The sequence below is a fragment of the Cricetulus griseus genome, chromosome 2 (genome assembly GCF_003668045.3).
Source record: "Cricetulus griseus strain 17A/GY chromosome 2, alternate assembly CriGri-PICRH-1.0, whole genome shotgun sequence".
NCBI lineage: Eukaryota > Metazoa > Chordata > Mammalia > Rodentia > Cricetidae > Cricetulus > Cricetulus griseus.
This window is the reverse complement of record NC_048595.1, coordinates 264,692,674-264,716,883: the sequence shown is the minus strand read 5'-3', so window position 1 is coordinate 264,716,883 and position 24,210 is coordinate 264,692,674. Positions and strand designations below refer to the sequence as shown.

Sequence of the window (24,210 nt, the reverse complement as noted above, 5' to 3'; positions counted from 1 at the left end):
AGAGCTTGAAGGTCTCTCTTGTAAAATTTCATTGGTGGTAAACAAATGTATCCTTAGCTTAAGAGTCTAACCATGTTGTAGTGTGTTCATACACAGGTGTGTGTGTGTGTTTGTGTGTGTGTGTGTGTGTGAAAGAGAGAGAGAGAGAGAGAGAGAGAGAGAGAGAGAGAGAGAAGAGAGAGAGAGAGAGAGAGAGAGAGAGAGAGAGGGAGCTTACTAAATGACAGAAGCCCCTTTTACCTTTCTTCCTCCCCCCCCCTCCTTTCCACTTTCCACTCTACCTCATAGCTCCTCACCTCCTCAGGAGAGTCCCTAGGGTGGCTTTTGAAAGTTGTACCTGTCCCTGGTTCAAGCCTTCTCCTGGTCCACCATCAGGACTTCCTGGCTAGGATGAACTGAAATCCCTCTGAAACCAGGAGCCTAAATAAACCACCCCACTTAAGCTGCTCCTATCAGATATCTGCTCAGAGTACCTGCCTTGGACTTCCTCTTGTTCATGTTTGGCTAAAATGACACTAAGCATCATTCTTCTAAGTGGCAGCAAAGGACATATGAGTGTCTGGGGTGTGGAGAACTGTCTGAGTGAACAGAGGAGTATTGCTGAGGAACAAGGTACTGGCAAAGCCAGAGCAATCCCATCAAAGAGCTGGTCTAAGTTCTCTACAGTCTCTCACTATATTTTAAAGATAATAGATACTGTATTTTATGAGTCCAAATATTTTTTAAAATGTATTTATTTTTATTAGTTTTTATATGGTGTTTTGCCTGCATGAATTTAAGTGCACCACGTGTATTCAGTGTCCTCAGACACCAGTAGAGGTTGTCAGATATCCTGGAACTCGATGAAGGTTATGAGCTTCCATGGAGGCCCTGACAGTCAAATCTGGGGCCTCTACAAGTGCAGCAAGTGCTCTTAACTGTTAAGCCATCTCTCCAGCACCCCTGTAAATATTAGAAAAGAAGAAACCACAGAGCTGCTCCAGGCTGATGTAGTAGACCCCAGAGCTGCTCCGGGCTGATGTAGTAGACCCCAGAGCTGCTCCAGGCCTTCAATCCAATTCAATTCTCCAGCAGTCTAACAGATCTTACATTGTTCAAAAGTTCAAGGTTCAAATCTTTTCTGACTCCTAGCTGTGAGTCCTTCCTTGTCAAATCAAAACTATGAGTTACATATTCCCAATCCATAACAGCACAGAGCAAACATTCCCAATCTCAAAGGGAGGAACTGGAGGACAACAAGAAAAGATGGGACCAAAGCAAGACCAAAACTCAGCAGGGAGCAGTGAACCCCATCATTCCATTCCAGCATCCAGAGCTCTCTGAGTTATGATTTGGAATAAACTAGCTAACAGCCTATCTCTGAGGCCCTGATTTTTGCAACTCATGTGGACCCTCTCTTGGGGTGGCTCTTGTCACGCTGGCCTGGGATCTCCCCCATTCCGTTACCTCCTTTTCAATTAATACATATTAATTATTCATAATGATTTCATCATGACATTCTCGCACATGTATCTAGTGTGTTTTGATCTTTTATCCCCACTGCCTTTCCCTCCAACTCCTGCTGTGACTGTTTCCTCTCCCAGTGAGTCCTCGTCTACTTTCGTGCCCCCCTTTTAATTTTTTAATTTTTACTTACTTTTTGCTACTTCACTGGATATCACTAGGGTTGCTTACATGAAAACTTGGAGCTGTGCAGAGGAACACAGGATGCCTGTCCAGTGGCTATAAATGCCTTTCCTCCCTGTCCCACTCACCCACCATGAACTGAAATCTTCTGGGAGGATGTCAGTGAGTCCCATCTTATAAATATATACAGGGCATTTGCAGACATTCACAACGGTATGTATCCCCTGTCCCCCCCCCCGCCCCCCTCTTGAGTTCCTCTGCACCTTTGGCAATGATCCCTGGGCCTTACAGAAGGCTGTCCTACCTGGGGCTGAGCACTCCAGTCACTCATTCTCAGCACTTTAACCAGCGTGGGTCTCTGCAGTCACCACTACCCTCTGCAATGGACACATCGCTGGCCTGCATAGTTATTTAGAAGGCAATTTGATTGGCACATTATATCCATTGAGCAAAACATCTGCAGTAGCCTATGAAGTTCCTAGCCATTCTTTTGACTGGGTTTCCCTCATGTGTGGTAGGACTCAAATCCAATCATAAGTGGGCCATTACCTAGCAAACAGAGTGCCATTATTGTACCAGTGGGCACATCTTGCCTGGCTGATGGTGTAAGCAGGGTCCACAGCTAAGTAATAGTGTCCATGGTGATTCTCTCCCAGCAGCCTGTTCGGCACCTCCCAGCACTGTGAGTGAGGGCTGGCCAACGGGGAGGAAGTTTTCAAGTCAGTCCCAGATTGATGGCTCTCTGTCCTGCAGCCAAAGCGTGCTGTATCTCTCAGCAACAGGGTTGGTTTTTCCATCTGGTTCTAATGGGCAACTTGCAGCAGTGGCAATGTTCACTCATACTGTCCAGGCCCTGGGACTTTGATTTTCTAGCCTGTGGCTCTGGCAGCAGCTTTATCTACCACTGATGGCTTTGCAAACTGCCGGAGTATATGTTTCCTCATGGCTTCTTCATACATCGTTAGTTTTGTTGGGCCTCCCTGTCCCGCTCTTGAGCCTCCATCTCCTCCCGTCCTCCCCACTTCTGCTCCACAATTCCCTTTCACTTTCATATCGAATGTGCTCCAGGGCTCTAAGAAATGATTTCCATTTACCCATACTTATTGACACTTGTGTTCTAATTAATGCGTGGTCTAATTCAGAGAAAGTCTCCAGGGCTCCTGGGGAGAATCTGTTCACAAGTTCTTGTGACCTCAGCAATGTGGGGCATGGAAACTGGATGATCAGCAGGATGAGCTACCTGGAAACCAGCAAGCTCCAGGTTTGGGGGCAGATACTGTCTCAGTGGAGTAAGCTGGAGTCACAGAGGAGGACACACAGCTTCTTCATCTGGCCTCTGCACGAGTATGCACCCCACTCTGGTGCTCATACTCCCCCAGCATATTCTCTCTCTCTCTCTCTCTCTCTCTCTCTCTCTCTCTCTCTCTCTCTCTCTCACACACACACACACACACACACACACACACACTCTTTAGAAGCATCAGGACATGGTTACCTTAAATGAGACTTAAGCTGTTGGAGTGTAAAGGTGCCTCAGAAAAATGGAAGATACCTCCACTCCTCACCTTTCTGTTCTTGGCTCAGTTTCTCCCTTGTACTTGTCATTTACTTGTGGAAGTCTGTTCTTAACATAAAAATAATATAGTATGTTATAAACCTTTGCTGTATTCACACCTATAGTGATTTTATTCTCATAGGCATTTTAAGATATCAAAAATAACTGACTTAGAATCATGTATATAATCATGTTTCTCATTGTTTGAGACAATGAGAAAGGTCTCAAACTCACTATGTAGCTGAGGCTGGCTTCAAGCCTCTGACTGCTGGAATTATAGGCATGGGATGCAGCATCTGGTTTATGTGGTGCTGGAAACAGAACCCAGAGCCTCCTTCATGCTGGGCGAGCATTCTACCAACTGAGCTACACCCTAAACCTGTGTGTGTGTGTGTGTGTGCGTGCGCGCGCGCGCGTGCGCGTGCGCGCACACACACGCACGTGTGCTTTAAGATTTATTTTTTATGTATATGGGTGTTTTGTCTACTTTTATGTTTGTGCACCACTCATGTGCCTGGGCCCTCGAAGGCCAGAAGAGGGCTTGAGATCCCCAGGAACTGTCAGCGTTAAGTTCAGGGTGGGGATCCAACCCTCTGGAAGAGCAGCCAATGATGCTCTTAACAGTTAACCAGTGAGGTGTCATGTCTCCAGCCCCCATTATTAACCAGTGAAGCATGTAAGTTATTAGCAGACTTTTAAAAAAGGGAATAGAAGATTTGTTTTTAAATTTTTTTTTATTTTTATTTTTGGAGACAAAATCTTACTATGTAGCCTTGGCTGGCCTGGAACTCAGAAACATACGCCTGTCTCTTCTTGAGTGCTGGGATTAAAGGCGTGCGCCACCATGCCTGGCTTACTTCTACTTTTATGCTTTTAAATAGCGCTCAAGGGTGTGTGCATGTGCGCTCGAGCTCGTGCATGTGTTTAAGAGTAACAATGGACCACATTTGTTAGTTCAGGAAGATAAAGTTTCAAGAAGAATTAAGCAACGGGACTTAGTTATTAAAATATTTTATTTTCTGGAACAGGATAGTCTACTCGGTTTTTCTTTTTCCCTGGTGCAAACTAATGGGTGAAACAAGCCAAAGCTCTGATGGTTTTCATCCCTCAACTTTTAACAGTTATCTAGGAAACAGAAACTCAACTTGTGCTCCTCTTTTCCCACTTTCTTTCTTCTTTTCTTTCTTCTTACACTAAGCTGTTAATTTTTAAATACAATGTATGTGAAGTATAAGCAAGTTTTTTTAGTCTTTTCTTTAGAGGCTAATTAATATGTTGTGGTTTATAAAGATTTTCTTCACTGAGATTGTGGTTCCTTTGGTCTAACTGGGAAAGAACAAATGGCTGACTTCTTTCCAGTCCCCAAATGGACCTAGCAGCTGGCACATGTTAAGCAAGTGCTGGACGCCTGAGCTCTGGCCTCAGCATCAACCTGGGGATGAAGCAGAAGCCACAGAAAGTAACTTCATGAGGTGCACTGTTCCCTAAAGACATAGTCAGAGCTGCTATAAATACAACAATAGAGCTGAGGACAATGTCTGTTGCTGAGGTAGTGACTTTGTTAATATATTTTGCTTTCCAAAGTCAAAGGACTTTGACTCATGCTGTCTGAAGTATGTAATCTTCCTTTGCTCCCCCAGATCATCCTAACTGCATTTTCAGATTTTTAAATTGTATTTGTCCTTTGTACATAAATACACCAGCTATTTAGAAATAAATTTCTCTTGGAAGCTGATTGGTACAGTGCTTATGCATGATGCCAGTGCTGTTAGGAGGACACGGGGCTTGAAAAGGTACCCAGAAATTAGGGAGTTTCTGAGAAACCAGACCCATTAGGTTTATCTTTGACTTGGAGATAGTACAGCCTTCACCCTTTTGTAAAGGGCTTTGAAGGGTGCAGGCCAGGGGAAGTGCAAACAATCTGAAAATTTGACGTTTATTTTTCTCTAAAAATATAAACTGGGAGTTAGTCTTTTGCAGACAATTAAGAGCTCATATCCCAGGCTTTGGTTACAGTTCTGAGCTGCTGATTAGGTGTTCCTGGTGGTGATTACTGAAAGCACAAATGCAATCATTTGCTGCGGCTTAATCACTCACGTGTTTGAGAAGTTAGTTATCCAGAAAGAGAAATTGAAGCTTGTATAACTTCCATTAGCCTTATTTTTAATAGCAAAAAAAAAAAAAAGAAAGAAAAAGTGAGAAAAGGAGAAGAAATTATGACTAAATCAGGAATGTGGGGTCATACAGAATAAATGATGGTTGAAGAGAGATGCAGAACCTGGCAAATACACTGAGCAGACAGGTTCCACAGTAGAGGGAGCAGATGAAGCCTGAGGCTTCCTCAGGGACACAGACGAAGACTGGCTCTTTCATTGTGCACCCTGCTGCTCAATGAGTATGTATGTTTGTATGTGTGCACTTGTGTGACCTCCATCCCACAAAACCCCCACTAATACAGGGAGGTGTTGTAAAGTTTACGAGTTTTGTAAAAAGGTATTTGGAGAGAGAGAGAGAGAGAGAGAGAGAGAGAGAGAGAGAGAGAGAGAGAGATTTACATGTACACATGCAGCCAGGGAGGTGGGGAATTATTAGGGTGAAGGAAGGATTGGTGATACAGGGTGACTCAGGCTGAAAAGAGGCATCTGGAACAGGAGAGGATGCTGAAGACAGGATAACTAGAAGGAGTTGAAGGGATGAGGGCAGTTGCAAGTATTTAGAAATGAAGGGTGGATCTGCAGAAAGTACCACGGTCGTGTGGCTTTAAAAATTACCACAGATGTCTGACCCAGCTCTTGGACCATGAAGCGTTCTTTCTGGCAGCTTCCACCTTCTTAATCCAGTGTAAAGGCAGGTTTTCTCTGTGTAGCTCTGACTCTCCTGGAACTCACTTTGTAGACCAAGCTGGTCTTGTACTCAGAGAGATCAGAGATCCACCTGCCTCTGCCCCCCCCATCCCCCAAGTGCTGGGATTAAAGGTGTGCACCACCACAACCTGCTGGCTGAAAATTGGCTATTTTAACAGTTAAGCAGAAACTCAAATGTAGGTACTTGAAGAAATTTACTGACAGTGCAGTTTTGGCAGTTCAGGAAAACATAATGCAAAATTTACTCTTGTTTGTTTGTTTGTTTGTTTTCGAGACAGGATTTCTCTGTATTGCTTTGGAGGCTGTCCTGGAACTCGCTCTGTAGACCAGGCTGGCTTTGAACTCACAGAGATATGCCTGCCTCTGCCTCCCGAGTGCTGGGATTAAAGGTGTGTGCCACCAACGCCAGGCTAAAACTTACTTTTAAATTATTATTTTATTGGATTTGTATGTATTTAATGTTGCAACTTCAGTTTTATGAATCCTACATGAGTTAAATAGTTTTGTTCTAAGCTCATATAACTTCATTGGAACATCTCAGGAATTACATGTCTACACATATATGACTATATTAGTAATTAAGGTGTGTATGTATAAATACACACACATATATGCAGAAAGCTTATAATCCCAAGTCATTCCTTATTTCTTGTTTGTTCATTTTGTTTGTTGGTTGTCAGAGCCATTTCTCCAAAATGTTTGTTATTTTTTAACAACAAAACATAACAAAATAAAGTATAAGGTAAAACAAAAACCATCACTTCAAAGTTGGACAAGGCAAACCAACAGAAGAAAAAGAGCCCAAAAGAAAGCACAAGAATCAGAGACCTGCTCGTTCACATACTCGGGAGTCCCATAAAAACACTAGACTGGGAGTTATAATACATGTTTGGAGGACCTGGTGCAGGCCCTGTGCTTACTGCTCCGGTCTCTGTGTGTTCACATGAGCTCTACTTAGTTGATTTAGAGGGCCTTGTTCTCCTGGTGTCCTCTATCCCCTCAGACTCTTAGACTCTTTCTGCCACTCTTCTGCAGGGTTCCCTGAGCCCTGAGGTGAGGGGGAGGGTTCCTGATGGAGACATCCCATTTAGGGCTGAGTGTTCCAAGAACTGATTCTCTCTGTAATGTTTGTCTGTGGATGTCTGCATCTGGTCCCATGTGCTGTAGGAGGAAGCCTCTCTGATGATTAGCTGGATAAGGCACTGATCTATGAGTATAGCAGAATGTCATCGGGAGTCATTTTATCACTCTTGCATTTATTATTGTTGTTGTTGTAGACATTGGTGTTTATTCCCCTGGGCTATCTTGTCTCTGGTTCTTGGTCACCCAAGCAATGTTGGGTATGGTTTCCATCTCATGGAGTGGGTCTTAAGTCAAATATATTTCTTGTTTTAAAAGATGTTTTCTATGTTTGTACTATAGGAATATTGCAATACGGTCCAGTTAGATTCTGGGATAGATTATCGGAAAAGGGAACTCACTCCTGCAGGAAAACTCTACTACCTGTAAGTGTTTTCTCTCTGTGTCTATGTGTTTAATTTTCCAAGCTTGCAATTTAATAACTTATCAGGAAAAGATTAAGAAAATTAGAACCTGAAAAACTACTTGGGAATTTCATAATTCTTAAACAAAATGTTATGATGTTAACTTTATACTGCCTTAGCCATCCATATTAGCATCATTTCTAATATGTGATTGGGTGAAACCCTAATTAGGTTTTTGGGAGATGACAGATGGTAGGGAAGTAATGAGTGTCCCCTCAAAAGAGACTGTGAGACTAAGAGAGTATCTTCAATGTGCTAAAGGAATTAATTATTTGTGGACATCTTCTGACACGTGTTCCATCTCTGTCCCCCCAAATTGTTGCTATATTTTGTCAGACAATCTGTCTGTATTTGCTGTTGTTGGCTGACTCTCGTGCAGAACTGATGTAAAATGTATCCCATATGCAAATGAAACAGTGTATCTCCTGAAGTCTTTTAGGAGCTTCTCCTGAGTAGGAGCAATTTATAACAATAGATGTATTCAGCACATACAGTTATGCTGAGAAAACAAATACAGTTTGTCTGAAAATGTCACTCGTGAGAACCCTGGGAAGGAAAAAGTGCTCTGTAGATGCAACTGTTGTTCTGTGTCTGCCGACAGTGTTTGGCACATATGGAATCTCAGGGACCACATCACCGGCTTAAGTGTGATTTAACTAAAAGGAATGTTGCTGGTAATTTAAATTTTGATGACAACGTGCATACAAGAGGTTGAGAAAACTTCTTGTCTTTGCCGCCTTGTAAGCAGAGGTACTTACTGTTTTGAAGCAGAAATTAGCCAGGAAAATCACATAATTAAAATTGCATACTTTACAACATACCAAAGGGACTGTTTCGGCTTATGTTCAGATTCCGGCAGTTGTTACAGAAGCGTCTTGTCTCCCAGTAAGTACTCAATCTTTAAAGTACTTTATAATTTAAAACAATTCCCCCAACACCACTGTCTGCTTTTGTATGGGCGCTTTCTTCCCAGATTCTTTTATCTGGAGGATTCCTGGGTCTTTGGTTTTTCTGACATTCATAACCCTTCCCTGACTTGTTACTGCCTATTTCTTGTTGTTTCAAATATGTGGTATTTATCAATAAATAGTTATTTCTTTTATTCTTTTTTTCAAAGGGAGCAGTTCTTATTTCCTGTTTTAGGCAAAGTACACTATTATGGAAGAATTAAAATATTTCTTAGTGAGGAGTTTCTTTCTCTTTCCTTTTTTTTTTTTTTTTTTTTTTTTTTTTTTTTTTGAGACAGGGTTTCTCTGTGTAACCTTGGCTGTCTGGGAACTTGCTTTGTAGACCTGGCTGGCCTTGAACTCACAGAGATCCGCCTGCCTATGATTAAATGTAAAAGTCCTTCATGGCAGAGTAAGAGAAGAATCTGCTTAGGTCTGTTTCAATTGGATTTCTTTTGTCTTTCTTTTATAGTATGGAAGATTGCACCTAAGCTCCTACAGACACAGGGCAAACACTCTACCTCTAAATTACCCCTAAGCTCTGTGATTTACTTTATATTTATTAGTTTTAAAAAGCTTTACTTTTGTTATTTTAATTACAATTTGTGCTGGGGGTGGGTATGTGTAAATACAGGTACCCCGTAGGTCAGATCCCTTGGGGCTGGAGTTACAGTGGTTGTGAGCTGTTTGAAATGGGTGCTGGCACCGTGTTCAGGTCCTCTGTTACAGCAGTGCATGCTCTGAGTGCTCAGCGGCCCTCCAGCTCCTTTACTGTTTGTTCCGAGACTCACTGAGTGGCTGGGCCTAGCTTTGGAGTCCCTCTAAGAGCAAGCAGGTCTTGAACTTGTGAACTTCCTGCCTCAGCCTTCTGAGTAGCTGAGATTACTGGCCAGTGTCCCCAGGTCCAGCTTATCTCACATTTATAGAAAAAGTTAGTCCCCCTTGTGTTATTCTTTTGCCCTGTTAAAACATGTTTCTCATTATAACTCTGCAGCTAAAATCTGGAATATGTGGATCCAGACTACTCCCTTGTCAATTTTACTAGAGTTCAAATGCCTGAAAAAGAGAAGCCTACCTTCTCTCTAGGGGATATCAACCACTGTTGGACTTCTTTACAAACAGAATCCTATATACGATCCTTAATTAAATAGAAATATTCAGATGAGGTGGGTGCGTTCAGGGTGGTGGGACTGAGACTAGAAATATCCATTAGCTCTGCACTTCACTTTTCCAAAGACAATGGAAAATGTCCCAAGCTAGAACCCGAATAATACTAAAAATAACCAGAGATCTCATCCAAACAACCTGCTAAGCTGACATGGAGCAATGTCTGTTGTTCAGAATATTGTCTGCTTCCTCAGAACTGTTCACACAGGTATTGTCTGTTTGCCTGCAGTCCTGTTGAGTTAGAAATCTCGGTGTATGATATTTGGATTTGTGTGTGTGTGTGTGTGTGTGTGTGTGTGTGTGTGTGTGTGTGTGTGTTCAAGTGTGAAGGTGTGCTTGTGTCACAACACACATGTGGAGGTCAGGGGATAGTCTTGGCTATCAGCTCTTGCCTTCTGCTTTGTTTGAGTCAGGGTCGTGTTCGTTCCTGTGCTGCATACCCCAGGCAAGGAGGATGCTCCCATGTGCACCTCCCGTGTCGCCACAGGAGGAATGCTGGAATTACAGGCACATATCCCCACATCCTTTCACACTAGGTCCCAGGGGTCCAAACTCAGGCATCAGGCTTGTGCAGCAAACACCTTACCCTTTCGACCATCTCCCTGGCCTTTCTAAGAAAGTTCCAGAGACTTTTGACTTATCCCAAGTAGTTTTCGATCTCACCATGACAAACTTAGTCAATGTGAGCAAGTTGCCAGCCACAGGGAATTTCATCCATCCACCTGGATGAAAGCATCCAGCCGTTATCCATTCTACAGTAGCTGCATTTTTATTCCTCAGTTTCCTCCTGGATGCTTGGGGACCAGGCATCAGAGGGACGCCTATGTAAGAAAGGTGACAACAGTCTGTGCTGTGTTGAAACCAGGCAACTCCATTAAGCTTTGGGTTTGCCATTTGCATCTGGGTGGCCACTTGGACCACTGACTCATTTTGAACCATGTGGAGTTTGTCAAACCTGACCTGTCTTATGCTTTCCCAAGAATTTACCTGCCTCATATGAGCTCTTGGGGGCTGGTAGCAGATACCATTTTATATATGCAGTGAACACATCTTTCCAGCAGGAGGCGCAGCTATGGAGGGGCCCCATGGTACACTACCCTGACTATTGTGCTGTCATTTCTGCAACAGGAGGATCCACTGGTTTCCTGAAGAGAGAGAGGATTTCAGGTCACCTCGGTCTAAAGTTTGCTGTTTGGTTTTCATTTGCTATTAGAAACTGAGTTGTGTGTGTGTGTGTGTGTGTGTGTGTGTGTGTGTGTGTGTGTTTCCTGCTGAGTCTGTGGAAGGATCTAGAATGTTTCCTATTCACTCAATGGATCTTTCCCAAGCTCACCCCTATTCTCCATACAGCAGCCATGGCCTTGTGGAACGATTTGATTTCATTCTCTTCTCAGGTGTGTGTGTGTGTGTGTGTGTGTGTGTGTGTGTGTGTGTGTGTGTGTCTATTAAATGTAATGTACTTGTATGTATACAGGTACATGTCATGTGTGTGTGTGTTAGTGTGTTAGGCCAGAGACTGGTGTTAGGTTCTGCCTTATCTTTGAGTTAGAATTTTTCTTACTGACCCACAGAGTGGCTGGCCAGCTAGCTCCAGTGATCCTCCTGTCTCCATCTTCCCTCTGAGCAGTGCTTGAATCGAAGGCTCACACCACTGCTCCTGGCTCTTACATGGGTATAGGCATCCAGACTCAGGTGCAGGGGCTTGCACCTTGCCCACTAAGCCAGCTTCCTGGCTGCTCACAGAAAGACTTAGAACTGAACAGGGGACAGGTGGCAGACCTGGCATGCTTATGTGCTCTACCCCCGAGTTCACAGATCACCTCTAGTGTTGTGTGACAAAAGAAACAACCAACCTAGGTCAGAAACACAGGATTTTAGTTGTATGGTACAAAGACGAGCCTGAGTGTTAGAATATGCCATAGCGTCCTTGTGCCTGGGTCTCCTGGGGTGGGAGGGAGTTCTTCTGAGGTCTGGATGATTCCAGTTCAGGCATGGAATCCTGTGACATGACAGGAGCGCTGAGCTTGTGTGGAAGCTATTGTTTTCTGGCTGGGAAGAAGCATGTCTGCCTTTCTCAAGGTTGCTCATGACAAATACAGCTCTGGGGAGAGTTGAGGCCTTGCGTTCTTGGCACAGCAGCTCAGTGTGAGGGGGGAAAAAGATCTGCAGAGGACCAGCTCTTTCAACAGGCATCCACTAGAGTCATTACCACCACATAGCATCCATAGGAAACACACGGTTAGTTGTCTAGTATCTCAAGACCATCTTAATTATATATAGATACACACACACATACACACACACACACACACACACACACACACACACACACACACACATCCATCCTTTGAGCAGATTTCAAAAGTAACTTTTTTTCTTAAATACTTTCCCAGTAGAAGCCGCATCTCACAGCAACTTTCAGTTTTCTACTCCAGAAATATCTCTTTCAAGAAGATAATCGTTTTCATGACTGTATCTTTGAGTACCAGTTTTTAAAAAGCAACAATTAGTTGCCAAAAAGAAAGAAAAGAAAGAAAGAAAAGGAAAACCCCTCAGTGTTCTAAGGCGAGAGATCTGTTTAAGGAAAAAAGATCTGAAGACTAAGAATGAAGCTCATGTTCACACACGCAGATCCCCACAGTTGAAAGCATCCTGCCTCTTGCCTGTGATGTGCTGTATAGATGCTCTCTCCCATCCTTCAACTGCGAGGACCACATCACTGAGTTAAGAATGTGTCTTAGCTTCTTTGCCACACCTTCACACACCCAAAATCTTGGCATATTTTTTCCTAGACTTAAAATTTAATTTAATTAATTAATTTTATATGCTTGGGTATTTTGCCTGCATGTATGTCTGTGTATCACATGCATGCCTAATGTTCTCAGAGGCCAGGAAAGGGCATCAGATCTCCTGGAACTGGAGTTAGAGGTAGTTGTGAACCATCGTGCGGGTGCTGGGAACTGAACCTTGGTCTTCTTAAAGAGTAACCAGTGCTCTTAACCATTGAGCCATCTCTCCGGCCCCTTAATTTTGATTATGAATTATGTGTATGAGTGTGTCTATTTGTGGGTGTGTGCATATGAGTGTGGTGCCTAGAGGCCAGAGTTACAAGCAGTTGTAAGCTGCCCTACATGGCTGCTGGCAATCCAACTCAGGTCCTCTGCAAGAATAGTATGCTGTTAAGAGCTAAACCATCTCTTAGCCAAACTTTGGCAAAGTTCTAGTTTCTGCCTAGAATGTTGCCATTTCAGGGTTTGGAAGGTGTCTGGGACATCTTGGGACCATTTCACTATACCCCATAATCATATTACAGGTGTTTGTATCCCAGAGGTTGTTAGTTGTAGTTTGGATCTCACCTTTTCTTGCCAGTTAGACAAGTTTCTCTTGCCTATATATTCTGGTCTTAATCTCGTTCAGTAGTGTTTTGTAGTTTCCAATATACAATATGCTTAACAGTTCTGTTAAATTTATTTGTTAGTAGTTTATTCTTTTTATGCTCTATAAATGAATTTCCCCCAATTTCATTTTCAGTGTCTTTATTACTACTATAAAATGCAACAGATTTTTGCATATTGACCTTGCTGAACTGGTTTATTGGTTTCTTAGTAGAATTCCTGGAATTCTCTAAATACAAGATAATGGTATCTACAAAAACAGTTCTCTTCGCTCTCTGCAAGCCAGCATTTTTTATGTATTTTTCTCTTGTCTAATTCCCATTCACAGAGCTGAGCTCCAGTACATACAGTACAAGATTAGATGCAAGATGATGGGCCTTATCTTGTTTCTGGCCTTAGAGGCGATGACTTCAGTTTTACCATTAATTACGCCATTGTCTCTGGGGTTTTCATAGATGTCTATTATCAATTAATAATATTCTTTTTCTTGGTTTGTTGAACATTTTTGTCATGTTAGATTTTGTGAAATGCATTTTCTGCTTTTACTAAGATAATTGTGTGATTTGGATCCATTGTTATATTAACACACTTTATGCTACTAATTGATTTTTAGATTTTAGATTAGCCTTGCATTTCTGGAATAAATATTGTCATACTCATCAGTTTTCCATCTCTGAGCAAAGCGTCTGAATGAAACCACTTAGCAGAAGGAGATTCCTATTTCAGCCCATGGTTTCCCAGGTTCCCATTTGTGTGTAGATGGCACCACACTGTCTTAGGGCCTGTGTTGAGGCTGGACATCCTGACTGGGAGTGCGGTGGGGCCAAGGCAGCTGGCAAGCAGAAACAAGAGTGGAAGGATGATGCAAGGGTATCGATGTCTTGATGACTTATTTGAGGGTACCCCTCTTACCTAACTGCCTTCTACGGAAACCCCACTCCATAAGGTTCCTCCACACTCCAGTAGTGCCATGAGCTGGGAACCACACCTTTAGCGTACGTTTAACAGCAGTGAAAGAGGGTGGGGCACTTTACCTCCAGACTGCAGCAATCACAGAATAGAACCCTCTGAAGGCTTTGCTCAGTTAGGCTTGCCGGTACTTTATTGGGATGTTCATGTTTGTAGTCAGAAGAGATGGGCATCCTTGGCTTTCTTTTCTGAACATGTTTCAGTCTGGTTTTGATAGTGGGATGTGCTGGCCTCACAACACGTTTGGAAGCACTCCTTCTCTCCCACACCGCCTCCTCCTCGGGTCAGGTGATAGTTGATTTGTATCTTTCTGTGAGTTTGTCCACTCCATCTAGGCTGGCTGACTTGTTGTTTGCAGCTGTTCATGGGGCAGGTTGAATACCCTTATCCAAAATGCTTGTGAACAGAAGTATTGCAGATTTTGGAGTTTTTTTGTTTTGTTTTTGGAATGCTTGTGTGAAGTTTATGATTGAAGATCCCTAAGCCGAAGTCTGAACTTTCAGTTTGGAATTAATGTTATTATTTTATAGTCCATTTCCTTTCAATGAGGTTGATTGTAACACCCCGTCTTTCACTGTACCCTATAAGTGCACAAGTCCATGTTGTAAACATACATGGTTACAAATATCAGCTTCCTGCTTCATATCCTGTAGGACATAATCACACAAATTGTTTTTCAAGTTTTTAGCTGTTAAAACCATGAAAGTGTTCTATTTGACATAATTTGGATGTACACTTAAGTAGTAATTAATTGCACATTAACTCAAGGGCTACTGAATGAGAAATTAATACCAACTGTGTGAAAGTATTTGAAATGCCACCTAACAAGTGGTACACTTCCACACCAGCTATTCCAGTCTGTTCAGCACACCACTTTTTCTCTATTGAACTGTGTGTGGCAGTGACAGCACACACCACAGGACACTCAGGCTTGTTGTCACAGAACAAAGCTGGCTCATCATTTCCCGCTTACCCACACTGGCCAAAGTATCCAGCTGTAGATAATACAGTGTAGACATATACCGTGTGAGCAGATGACGTGCACACAGTGTAGACATAGCACTGTGGAGCCCAGGCTGCTTTGCACAGCCCTCCTGCTTCAGCCTCTTCTATTTTGGGATCATAGGCGTGAGCTAATGCTCAGCTCAGGTTTCTTAGCATTCTTATCAGCTTGTTATTTCATCTTCAAACAGATCACAGATTGAACTGAAAGTCAGTCTCTAGGACAAGAAAAACTGACCTGGCAGAAGTCCCGGGTCCTTAGTTACTTGCTCGGGACTTTTTAAAAAAGCTCTTAAAACTCCCTCGCCTCCCTCCTCCCCCGCCTCATTATTCAGCTTCTCTTTATCTTCATTGTTTTTAAAAACCTTTTGTTCATATTGTCTTTCTGAAATTATAAACAAAAGGAATTTTAAAAAATGTATCAAACCTGCAGTTCTGCATGTTAGGCTCCTGGCTTCTTTTAGGTAAATGCAACATAGAAAGTCAGTACACATTTTATGTGGAGACGAGACGGGTGAAGCCCTGCAATTTGAGGAGATCCCACTTTCTGCATTATATACAGGTCAAGATTAATGGAGCCAGGGAAATTATCCACCAGGTGACTGAGAAGGGTGGGAATGTGGAGACTGAAACGGATCTTTGAACAGTCAATTAAGCCTTTTCGTGACTGAGAAGATAAACAGTAGGATAAAAATCCATTTGAACAACCGATTCCGTTATGTAAAATACACCTACAGGATTTGAAATGCGACCAAGTCTGTTTTATATTAAAGCAAGTATAAACCAACTTAATTTTAGACCTGCCTCCAGCCCCAGATTGTGTTTGGTGAGAGGACAAAGAGCCATACAGCCTGAATGCACAAGGAATCGGTAGAGTGCAGAGACTCTGCCAGGAAAGTTTGGCAAAGAACCCCAAGAGGAAGGAGAAATTTCTCTGTCAAATCAACTTTGGCTCTGTGGCGTAGAGAACACGGAGCGCCAGGGACTGAGGAAAGCCGGCCCTATTCCACTTGTTGATGCCTTCCCAAGCTGTTGATTTCTGAAAGGGGACAAAGGAGCAAAGTGTGGTTAGCATTCTGTCCCCTTGAGTCAATCCTAATGAAGTGGGAGGTTCTTGAAGAAATTAATTTCCATTTAAATTCATGCGTGACCCTCTTTCAAAAACCTCCAAGTGTTTGGGAATTTTTGTTGAGAATTTCAAATGATCCAGCAATAATAAGCTCATTTTCAACATGTTCTGTTTCCTTGAGGCTAAGTTTTATGTTAGATGCCTGGTTTCAGCTGTAAAAATGTTCTTCAAGATCAGAATGACTGATGAATTTCTTTGCTATTTACTGATCTAATGTGGAAAAGATAAGTCTCAATGGTATACTTCCAAAGCAATCGGGCTTTTAATCCAGGTACTGTGCTCAGGGTTCCTGTGGGAGCTGCTGCCAGTTTTCTTGGCAACCGAACAGTGGTTGATTCCAGAGCTTTTCTGACTTAAAGACACAGTGGTACTGCTCAACAGGAAGTAGAAAGCTGCCCATCAGCCCTGCTCCTGAGAAGAACAAAGGTGACAGGAGCAATGAGATGGCCCGGTTTCAGGCATTGCAGAGCAGAAGAAAGGGGCTGTGCTGTGCTCTGGCTGTCTTGGCCCTCGGGGGAGAGGGGCAGCTTTGGAAAAGAGTGCCTTTGCTTCACATCAGAAATTACCCCAATGCTCTTTCTCTGTCAACTTTTGATTAGCTGTGGACAGATTTTCTTTTCTTGCATCTTATCTTCACAGAGGCCTAGTATATAGTAGTGTTGTACCATGAGCAATTACCCAGAGTCCAGCTGTCTCGAGGGAACTGAAGCAAGCCAGTTAAATTCTTGCAGAGCTGGGGATCAACCCAGGGGTGCTTAGTAGCTGCTAAGATGCGACCACATGAGTATTTGGTTCCCGTTCCTTTTCTGCTTCCTTCCAGAGAGGAAGGGAACAACACTCTTCAAGCATTGGATCCAGTTCCCTTGTCTTCCTGTCATTTTGATGCCCCTTCCCTTCTTTAGGAGATACCTCTTAAAAAAAAAAAAAGGTTTGTTTATTTATTATATACACAGTGTTTTACCCACAGGCCAGAAGAGGACACCAGATCACATTATGGATGTTTGTGAGCCACCATGTGGTTGCTGGGAATTGAACTCAGGTCCTCTGGCAGAGTAGCCTGTGCTCTTAACCACTGAGCCATCTCTCCAGCCCCAGGAAATACCTCTTTATGGCTAAAATGGAACTACATAAAACTCAATGGGATATTTGCTTCATTGATGTGTGGGCCATATATTTTGTAGCTCTAAGAGAAAACTCAGAGGTGTGTGTATGTGTGTGTCCATATGTTTGTACAGGTGCACATGCACATGTGTGTGGGGAGGGGTGCAGAAGTCCATGTCAGATGTCTTCTTCAGCTCTCTCCATCTTTTTTTTTTTTTTTTTTTCCTCCAGACAAGCTACTCACTGAACCTGGAGCTCAGCAATTCCACTAGACTGGCTGGGTAGCAAGTCCCAAGGACCTTTGTATCTCCACCTCCCCAGTGTTGGGATTCCAGGTGTATGGCATGAGTGCTGAGCTCTCTCCAGCCCTCAAACCTCTTAACTAGGCTGTTCAGAGATTGAGCTTCCAGCCCTCTGTCATGGAGACTGGGTACCATGTCTATTCTCCAAAACCCAACCCTCTTTTGTTGTAAGGTCTTTAGGAAAAAGGCACAGTGTAACATAAATTCGCAAAAGTTTGTTTAAAACTCTTATGAGGGTCTGGAGAAATGTCTTCATGTTTCGTCTTTCCAGAGGACCCTAGTTTGGTTCCCAGCATCCATATCCCGTGGCTCACAACTGCCTATAGCTCCAGCTCCAAAGGGCTCAGTGCCCTCTTCTGGCCTCTGTGAGCTCATGCAGCTCCCCAACACACACATAAGGATAAAAATAATAAAAATAAATCTTAAAAAACCCAAACTAAGAAAGCAAAAACCTAGCAAATCCTGGTCCTTCATTAGAGCTTCATGGGTATAGTTGTATTCCTGACTAGAGAATAGTTTTATTTAAGGGAATGTTATCATCCCTTTAAGAGGTTTTACTTCAGAACTCTGATAGAGTCGTTGCTGTTACTCCAGTTTGCCATGGCAGGTAACAAATATTCTTTTCTTGTTTGAATTTGAATGCAGTTTCTTTGGCTGAAGTTTTAAAAAATAATGTATACTTGACATTTCCTGCTTAAAAGCAGCCAAGGGTGAGGGCTGGAGAGACAGCCTAGTGGTTGACAACACTGGCTGCTCTTCCAAAGGATCCAGGGTCATTTCCCAGTGCCTACATGGTGGCTAACAAACACCCACAACTCCAGTTCCAGAGGATCTGACACCCTCTTCTGGCCTTTGCAGGCACTGTACACATGGTACACAGACATACATGCAGGCAAAACATCCATACACATAATGTAAAAATAAATCTTAGAAATGAAAAAACAGCGGAGGGATTCTTGGATGTTTTGAAATGTAATTTTACATTCTTTTATATAATCTTGATATTTCATTAAGAAAATATTTCTGGCTTAACTATTTCATTAATTCAATTATGTATTATTTTATGTTATATCCATACTTAAAAATAATTTGAAGCAACTTACATTGAAGTAATTTACAATGCACACACCATAATCATTACTAAAAAAAGAGATGCAGAATTCTAGGTATTGACATTGAAGTCATTTATAATGCGCACACCATAATCATTACAATGGAAAGAATTGTAAAATTCTAGCAAGACTGTAGAAGTTGTGGTATGTTTTTTTCACTGCCATGGCCAGTTGGAATATAAATGATAGTAGTATCAACTGTGCTGAACATTGGCATTGTATTATTTTTCTATTGCTGTGATCAAACACCATAGCCAAGGTAACTTATACATAAGGAATATTTTTGGGCTCACAGTTCCAGAGGGTTAGAATCCATGATGATGGAGCAAAGACTTGGTGTCTGGAGCAGCAGTTAAGAGCTCACATCTTGAACACAAATAGGAAACAGAGAGAGTAAATTCAAAATGACATGAGTTTAAGCTCTCAAGGCCTTCATCCTGTGACACACTTCCTTCTTCATTCCGAGTAGTTACTGTAAACAGTGCTTCCTCCCCATAATCTTTCTTTAGAGAAAATAACCAGCTCTTGAGAAGAAGGGCAGGGAAAAGCTCTTATCCAAGGCCACATTCACTGGCCACCGAGGCCAGTGATGTCTGGCCTCCTCTCCCTCTTTATGAAAGCATTGTGGGGAAGATGAGGAATGGTAGAGAGAGGTGAAGGGCGCAATTACAATTGTGAGAGCAAGAGTTGGAACCAGTTATTAGAGGAGTGTCTTAGTTAGGGTTTCTGTTGCTGTGAAAAGACACCATGACCACATCAACTCTTACAAAGACAATCATTTAATTGGGGCTGGTTTTCAGTTTCAAAGGTTTAGTTCGTTATCATCATGGTGTGACATGGTGGCATGCAGGCAGACATGGTGCTGGAGAAGGGGCTGAAAGTTCTACATCTTGACCCACAGGCAACAGGAAGTGGTCTGAATTAGGAGTATTTTGAGCATAGGAGACCTCAAAGCCCACCTCCTCAGTGACACACTTCCTCCAACAAGACCACACCTATCCCAACAAGGCTACACCTCCTCATAGTGCCACTCCCTATGACCTTATGAGGGCCAATTACATTCAAACTAACACAAGGCTCATTGACATCTTCAGAAATTACAGGAAGTTAGCAATTCTGTCAACTTTGTGAGATATGTAAACAAACAAACCACCACCAACAGAATCCCAAAATGCTTGGTAGTCCATTTGATAAATGGATCTAAGTGTACTTGATCATATTCCTCATCACTGAATATCTATTTAGGTTCTTTTCATTTTTGTTCCAGAAGTTAGCCATTATCATTTCATAGGTAATTTCCTATGAATGGAGTAGACTTGTGGCTATGGATTGTATGTAAAAGGTCCCCACAGGCTCATGTGTTTCATCTCATTGGCTTTTGGGGCTGTAGAAGTTGTAGAAAGTGGAGCCTAGCCTGAGAAGTGGTGGCTGTGGGTAGGGGGGAGGATTATAACCTAACCAGGTTCTGCCTTGAACTCTCGCTCTGTTTCATGATCTGCAGAGATTAACAACAAACCAGCACCAGGCTCCTAACACGGATATTTAGGAAGTGATTCCGTCCCAACAACTCTGGCTTCAAGAATGGATTCATTAACCAGGCCACCTCTTAATGTTATCATCAGCACAGAGTCTCCGAGCCGTTCGGGCTTCACATTGCTGTGACTAAATACCCAAGAGAAAAGATTTAAAGGAGGAATGATTTATTTGGTCCCATGGTTTTGAAGGCTTCTTTCTGTTCACTGTTCTTCAGTCTGTTGTTTCAAGGCACATGGTAGAGTAGAGCACCATGGTGCTGGGAGCCTGGACACGTGACTGCCTGCCTTACCTCATGATCCATCTTCCAACCAGACCCACATCCTAACATGACAATTTTCAAGACAGGGTTTCTCTGTGGCTTTGGAGGTTGCCCTGGAACTTGCTCTTGTAGACCAGGCTGGCCTCAAACTCACAGAGATCCACCTGCCTCTGCCTCCCAAGTGCTGGGACTAAAGGCGTGCACCACCAACGCCCTGCTTGGGCCATCTTTTCATGCAGCTTCTTAAGTGTCTTTTGAGAGTGGCTTTGTTGGAGTTTTTATGTGGTAACATGTTTTTAGGTGGTACGACATAAATATTGCTAGAGCACTCCCAGTTTGACCATATATATATATTCTATTGTACAGACAGTTTATGTCTTTGTGTATTCAGACTAGATAGGTGGCATAGTTGTGAATCTCTGTCTTCCCTTCCCTTCTGTGAACGTATGACAATGATGTGACCTGGATGGTGAGGTGAGCGCAGTGTGAGGAACTCACTGCTGCGTGGTAATCCAACAAAGGAAAGCTTTTACTGTTCCCCTTGGCACACTGCAAGGGTTAGAATTGCCTAAGGTTTTTGTTACAAGTGCAAGACAATATATATATGTATTTGGTAATTAAAGTTTTTTCTCTTTATATTTCTAATGCAAATCTAAAAAAAAAAAAAAAAACAAAGTTAATGCAGCCTGGCAAGATGGCTCAGTGTGTAAAGCACTTGCTGTGTAAGCCTGATGGCCTAGCTTTGACCTGCCCCCTCCAAATCCATATAAAGGCAGAAGGGGAGAACACACCCACAGAGTTATTCTCTGGTCTCCACATGCTGCATATACACATCCTATGTACATTCACAGTAATGTACATACAAATGTAAAGCTACTCACAGAACCCCAGTAGCTGCATCTCTTCAAACAGTCTGGGGACTGAATAGAGTGCGGGAAGATAAAGGTTTTCTGGCAGTTGTTAAGGAACTTGAGAATATATGGTAGGAATTCATTTCCTGCTATCCTTCTTTCTTGTATATCAGTCCAGTGACATCAAAAGCACCAGAGCATGCAGTAGCCACCCACCTCTGCCTGCTTGAAGGGAGTGTGAAGATGCCGTTCCTGCCCTCTGCACCAGTAAAGCTTATCCCGAGGCCTAGTGCATGCTAGGAGATGGGTAGTAGTCACGTGTCACACAGACTGCACTTGTGAAATGTCTTTAGCTCTGGACTACTTAACACTGATACCTTTTTGTATTTTGGAACTTCAGAGTATCTGTTTATGGTAGTGTAATAAAATTCTTACAAGACAATATTGAAATAAAAATCATTTTGTGCTGGGTGTAGTGGTGCAGTTCTATAATTTTAATCACTCAGGAGATGGAGGCAGGAGGATTGCAAGTTATAGGATGGCCTAGGCTACATGGCAGGACCCTGTCTCCAAAAACCAAAATAAAATGCAACATGAAAAACATGAAATACTAACTTTGTTATGAAGGAGCTGTTGGCGTATGTATGTGTGCATGTGTGAATGTGTGTGTAGGTATGTGCATTTGTGTGTGTGTATATAGGAGTGTGCGTGTGAATGTGTGAGCGCATGTATGTAGGTGTGTGCATTTGTGTGTGTGTGTGTGTGTGTGTGTGTGTGTGTGTGTGTGTGTGTGTTGCTAGGGATTGAACCCAGGGTCTTGCCATGCTAGGCAGGTACTGTCCTGATGAATTGTGTCCCTATTCTGCTTGCTCCATTCTATCTGCCTTGACAAGTATGTCTTTAGGACCAGTGAGATGGCTCAGTGGGCAAAGGTGTTTGCTGAGAAAGCCTGTTGACCTGAGTTCAGTTCCCAGAACCCATGGCAAACTGACTCCCCAAAGCTGGCCTTTGATCTTACATGCACACTGTGGCATATGCATGCTCCCCAACATACATTGGTAGTAAGAAGTAAAATAAAATAAATTTTTAAGTAGATCATTAACCAAGCACTCTGGAGGCTGAGGCGGGAGGAGCACAAGTTCAAGGTCAGCCTGGGCTATGTAGTGTGACTTTTTTATAATGTCAGGGCTGGAGAGGTGGCTCAGCTGGTAAAGTGCTTGCCATATAGGCATGAGGTGCTGAGATTCCCAGCACCCCCATAAAAGCCAGGCACAGAGTTGTACTTATGCAGTCCCAATGGTGGGGGAAGGACCAAGCTCAGGGACAGGCAGCCCTAGAGTTCATGGTTGGTCAGCCTGGCCAACTAGGGAGCAATTTCAGACTGTGTCAGTCTCTGACTTCTGCACACAATGCACTGTACACCCGTACATACATATGAACATGCATGCATGCACACACAACCAAACACACACATGAATGCACACATACACTACTTCTAAAACAAACAAAAAGACCTGTGTGTGTGCATACACCACTGCATGGTAGAAATTGTTCTAAATGAGTTCCAAGAATGACCTCTCAACATCCATGTGGCTGATGTGACATTGACCTTGACTTTGTGGTTTCATGATAATTTTGAATTTTCTTTGTGGGGCTGATAAAAGTGTTTGCTGGCAAGCCTAATGACCCAAGTTGAACCAGAGGACCCACATGATAGAAGAAGAAAAGCAACTCCCACGAGTTTCTCGCTGGCCTCCACATGCAAGAGTAATAAAAATAAATAAATTTGGGTGCTTGTCTCTTTGAATCACTCTTTATCTAGTGTCATTTAGTAATTTTAATGTGGCTGAATTGAAAGTTCTTATAAGATGTTATGAAAGTCAAGTAGCATTCCTTCTGGAATCAACCCATGACAAATGCTATTTTTGAGACCCACAGAGGTGGGTGGCTACTGGCCCTTCATGATGACTGCAATGCTGCATTTGTAAGTTGTTGGAACTGCTACAGTTGAGGAAGTCTGTGGTTATATGTCAGATGCCAGCAACCTGCTAAGAAAAATTTTGTTTAGTTTCAACTTAATCTTAATGACTAATTTTCAACAAGACACTATTAAAGCAATGTCAGTTGCTTCCACAATTAGCTAAAATTGATTTGTGTCAAAATTAAGCATATTGGTAGGTCATCTTGTGTAAGTTTGTTTGTAAGATTAGAGGAAACTTAGATTTTCACTTGAAGTTTTTTTTTTTTTTTGAATGGCCTTTCTTCTACCAGTTATTTTCTTCTATTGACTGATAAATTATCAACTCTTCTTTGAAAAAAAAGTGAGAAGAAAGGAGGCCATAGCACTATCACATTTCTATATGTGCGCTCCTTAACATATGGTGGTTTCTAATTAGAATACAAAAGGCTGTGTGATGGACTCACTCCATAGCTGCTGCAATAGAAGACGGCATCACAGAAGGAGGGGGCTTGGGGGACTGCGAACAAGGACACTTTTGAGAGAAACTGTGGTCTGTGCTTGTCCTCGTCCTGATAGGAGTCTATACCAGGTGTTTTCAGCGGTACAGAGTCTGATAAAGTTTCTGATGTACAGACCAAGTTGGTATTTGGAAGCTAGAAATTTTATTCTGAGTGCTCAATCCGCCAGTAGCTTGGCTTGGTTTTTCTAAAAAAACACCCTCAATGTTTAATTTCACGTGTACGCTCTCAGGGGAGATTTCAAAGGGTACTTGCTGGATGCTTGACTGCCTTGCCTATTTGCTCTTGTTTGGCGTGCAAGCGAGAGTCAGGCGCTTTCTTCTCATTGTGTACACATAGTATTAATGGATTTACTCTGCCTGTATCGTCTCAT

The 24,210-nt window shown here is 42.6% G+C and overlaps 1 protein-coding gene across 2 annotated transcripts in view; it reads left to right on the top strand.

Moving 5' to 3' along the window:
- Window positions 1-24,210, top strand: part of Afg1l (AFG1 like ATPase) — a 141,871-nt gene that overhangs the window by 86,725 nt on the left and 30,936 nt on the right. For both annotated transcript variants that reach the window (XM_027402231.2, XM_027402233.2), the window contains one exon: window positions 7,468-7,550. In XM_027402231.2, coding sequence (XP_027258032.1) covers window positions 7,468-7,550 — 83 coding nt within the window. The remainder of the gene's footprint in view (window positions 1-7,467; window positions 7,551-24,210) is intronic.